This window comes from Protopterus annectens, chromosome 8.part0 (assembly GCF_019279795.1).
Source record: "Protopterus annectens isolate FY-2018-M chromosome 8.part0, PAN1.0, whole genome shotgun sequence".
In the NCBI taxonomy this organism is placed as follows: domain Eukaryota; kingdom Metazoa; phylum Chordata; order Ceratodontiformes; family Protopteridae; genus Protopterus; species Protopterus annectens.
In genome coordinates this window covers 1,331,781,808-1,331,785,482 of record NC_056741.1, presented here as the reverse complement: position 1 = coordinate 1,331,785,482, position 3,675 = coordinate 1,331,781,808, and the positions used below count along the sequence as shown (strand labels likewise).

Here is a 3,675-nt window from a genome sequence, read left to right as displayed (position 1 = left end):
TGGAGAAGGAAAGAAAAGTTAACGAGTTTGGAGGTGGAAAATAAGCTGGAGAAACATTTGTTTGATATGGAGTATTAGAATGCAGACAAAGATTCCTGTGTTGTGGATGATACAAATGAGAAAAGAGTGTAGCTGTTCCAGTGGAGAATGAAGTAAGAGAATCAGTTGGAGTGGTGCAGATAACGGAATTAGGAGGGCTTGCAGATGATGTTCTGGGCATAATAATCAACCAGGATGACCCAGTAGACAATTCTGCTGTTTCATGGAGTGAGAAGTCAACCCCCCCTGTCCCACTTTATGAATCGCACGCCAGTAGTCAACTAACCAGACTGCGCCCCCCCCTTTGCAGATTCCTGGATCCACCACTGTATACATACATACATACATATACATACATACACACAATTTTGGTGCCTTTAAAATGTTTACTTCTCCGTGAGGTGAACAAGCCAGACCTCTTTACCTCTCTGATAGCCTTGCAAAATAATTAACATGTCAGTTGTCATTAATCAAATACATGGTTGTAGATTTACTTAAGTGCATGCTTGTCATATCTGCCAGCCCCCCTAAACAATAGGCTTTCTATTCTCAACCTATGACCTGATGAAGAAAAATTGACGCAGAAAACCTATACTAAATGATGGACAGTTGCTTAATTGTACTCACTGCAGATTGCTTTGTTCAGTGTCCTGTGTCTGCAATCACAATTCCATGTTAAAAAAAAAAAAAGCTAATATGGAAATCTATAAAGCATATCCCTTGGTCACCAAACCAACCTTCCTAGAAATACATAGCCCAAGGCTCATACAATAGTGATCAATGACTAAACAAGACAGCCTGGTTTTACAACCTTAATGCACATCATGACAAAGCTCCCGCTGTAGAACTGTCTGAAAATTAATACCTTCCTTATCAATGTACAGTTTCTGAAGAGTGTCATGTAACTGTGAACTCCATATGCTAAAAAATAATACATGGGGCAATCACTACTGTGGAAGCACTTTAATGTCTGTAAATGCCACAGCAAAGTATTTGTAGCCTTTATTTCACAACATTTAACCAACACTACAAACAATTAATTATATACTACAGCAGACATCTTAAGGTGACCAGAATGGCTAAGGACAACAAAAATGTTTACATTCCCGAAATAATGAGACAGACAACTCTGACAGCAGGAAATGACTGCAGACTTGTATTTATTGATGGCCAAACAAATCAGTTTATTATTAACAGACAAATTAATCAGACAATCTGCACAAGAAACTAGGCTTGGAAAGATACTAGACTATAACCCATGAAATGATCTTTTCTTGGGTTATCACCTCACAGTCAGGGAATCTCTGCACAGCTAGGCTTGAAAGGATGCTAGATTAAAATCCATGCACTGACCCTTTCTTTGGGACTCATTTCACAATGCGTCATCATTCCAAGACACCAAAACCAACACAAAACAGGGAAACAAAACAGGAAACCACAATACGGACTCCTACTCTGAGGGGAGCTCTTAGAACAAAGTCCATCTACTTCACTCAAAGAGGGCCAAAGATGACAGTAAGCCTACATTTGATTCAAGAAAGCATAACTGTAGAACATTTTACTTCCCCTTTTCAAAAAAAAAAAAAAAAAATTCAAAACTCTACACTCCAGTGTGAGGCAAGCTCTCTACCCCATTCTAAATCTTGCAACCTATCCTCCCTACATCTAGATCTTGCTGAGAAAAGCAAAACACTGATATCCTTTGTGGAAAACCGGGAAACAATTTCCTAGCTCCTAGTGTAGCCATCCTCATGGCCAGCAACCACCTCCCTGTCTTACTAGCCCTCCTCCCACTTTTTCTTAACATAAAGCACTTTGCTTTTAAGGAGTGAACTAGGTGGGTGGGCAACGATTTTTCTACTATACTTAAGGCAAAAAAGGGGTCCAGCCAACTGCCTGTTTTGGCCAATACAAAGTTCTAACTGCTCCCTCCACCGCCAGCATTCTTTTAGAATATGCTGCCTGTTTTCTACCAAACCAACTAATTTCTGTTTTTTTACACAACAAACTTTGACTTTTGTTGATATTATAAGTTTATTAATGTCTCAACAAAGTACAAAAATAAATACCACAACGCACGGGTCGTCTTTTCTTGAAGTACATGGTTAGTCTTGTCCAGTTTTCTCACACACACAGTACTTAATTCCCACTGACTGAGTTTGCTGAACTTGACATACTGAAAAATACTAAACACACTTCTGTCATCTTTCATTTATAAGAACGCATTTACACAAAGATGTGACGTACAGCTGTTTCCTACCATAGTTTTCAACATAAACTTTATTTTCACTTTTAGCAATGAAAGCATTAAAATAACCAATCAAGACTACAGACAGTATCATGTACCTAATCACGAAAAGACTTTGAAAAATACAATGTCACGCTGTAAACAAAAACAATAATAACATGACGGAACAAACCTAGACAAACACTGGAACGCGTTCAGACAATATAACATGTCAAATACTACGTCTACCACTAAGGTACTCCATACATTACATATCCTAATTAATGTTATCCGTGAGGCCGTAAACATTTACATTTATTCAATAATTCTTTCTAATCCTACAAACTTAAATTATTCTAAACCAAGTCACAGCAAGCCATCTGAAGACATAATTCCAAGGCCCGCCTTTGCCAGCCCAAGCAACAGCAGCCTTGGTTTTGTACGCGCTTGACCCCCAACAGGCTGTTTGGCTCCATCGCAACATTCAACAAAATAAAGGGGAAAGTCCATTTCCACCAACACAAATTACTGTGTTGTGTATGGAGGCACATATGTACGTATGTTTTTACATTCATGGAGGCTTCCTACCTGTCAGGCGTAGTTTCACGGGCCCATTCCTCCTCACCCCCTGGTTCGACATGTCCTTTAACTCCCCGTTTTGAATTCGGGGCGAAGCTTCTTTCGCGTTTTACCAAAATAAAAATGTAAAGTATTCCTCTCCCCCCTTGGATTTCCCAGTTGAGAGTGATCGAACGATAATGGAGTCAGAGCAGACGTTGGGGCCCGGATGTGCATAGCAGCAACAGCACCATTACAGCAAACCAACCGTTCCAACGTTAATCCAGTACTGAAGGGGAAAAGTTAGCCTCCCTAGTTTCCTGGCAGTTTAAATCCTAATTCGGTGAAATATCCAGGTCATCCACATGTCTGGTGTATGCATGCCGAGTTTGTGCGGATCTTCAAGTCCTTTTCACCCGCCTTGTAACTCAAATGTAAAGTCACTTAGCAGACAGCTTCAAACGTTCCCTTAGTCTGCGAGTGTACTCTAGCCCAGACTGACCTGCAAGGCAGCCAAGACAAGTAGCTCAGTGCTGACATCACTAGGCAGAAACTGAAGGGGTTACCACGGTCTCGCCGCTTAGTCCGGCGCCCGCAAAGTACCACCTCCGTTTCTGAGAAGGACTGAACATTCTTTTCAAATCAGGAAATGTTCCGTAAGAAAACAAATAAGTGTCTGCAAACCTGGATGAAATGTTAACTATATGCAACTTAATTGTCAAGCAAAAGAACGTTGACCGTTTTACTTTATCTACACATCATCTCTCTACAAACACACATATATATATGTGTGTGTGTATATATATATATATATATATATATATATATATATACACACACAAACAAACGCC

The 3,675-nt window shown here is 39.9% G+C and overlaps 1 protein-coding gene across 1 annotated transcript in view; it reads right to left on the bottom strand.

Moving 5' to 3' along the window:
- The window catches only part of SMURF2 (SMAD specific E3 ubiquitin protein ligase 2), a gene marked incomplete in the record, with an annotated part of 2,869,016 nt that extends 2,865,554 nt beyond the window's left edge, over nucleotides 1-3,462 (bottom strand). The window contains 1 exon segment of the mRNA XM_044080880.1: nucleotides 2,855-3,462. Within this exon segment, the coding sequence (XP_043936815.1) occupies nucleotides 2,855-2,906 (52 nt within the window).
- Nucleotides 3,463-3,675: the final 213 nt, after the last annotated feature.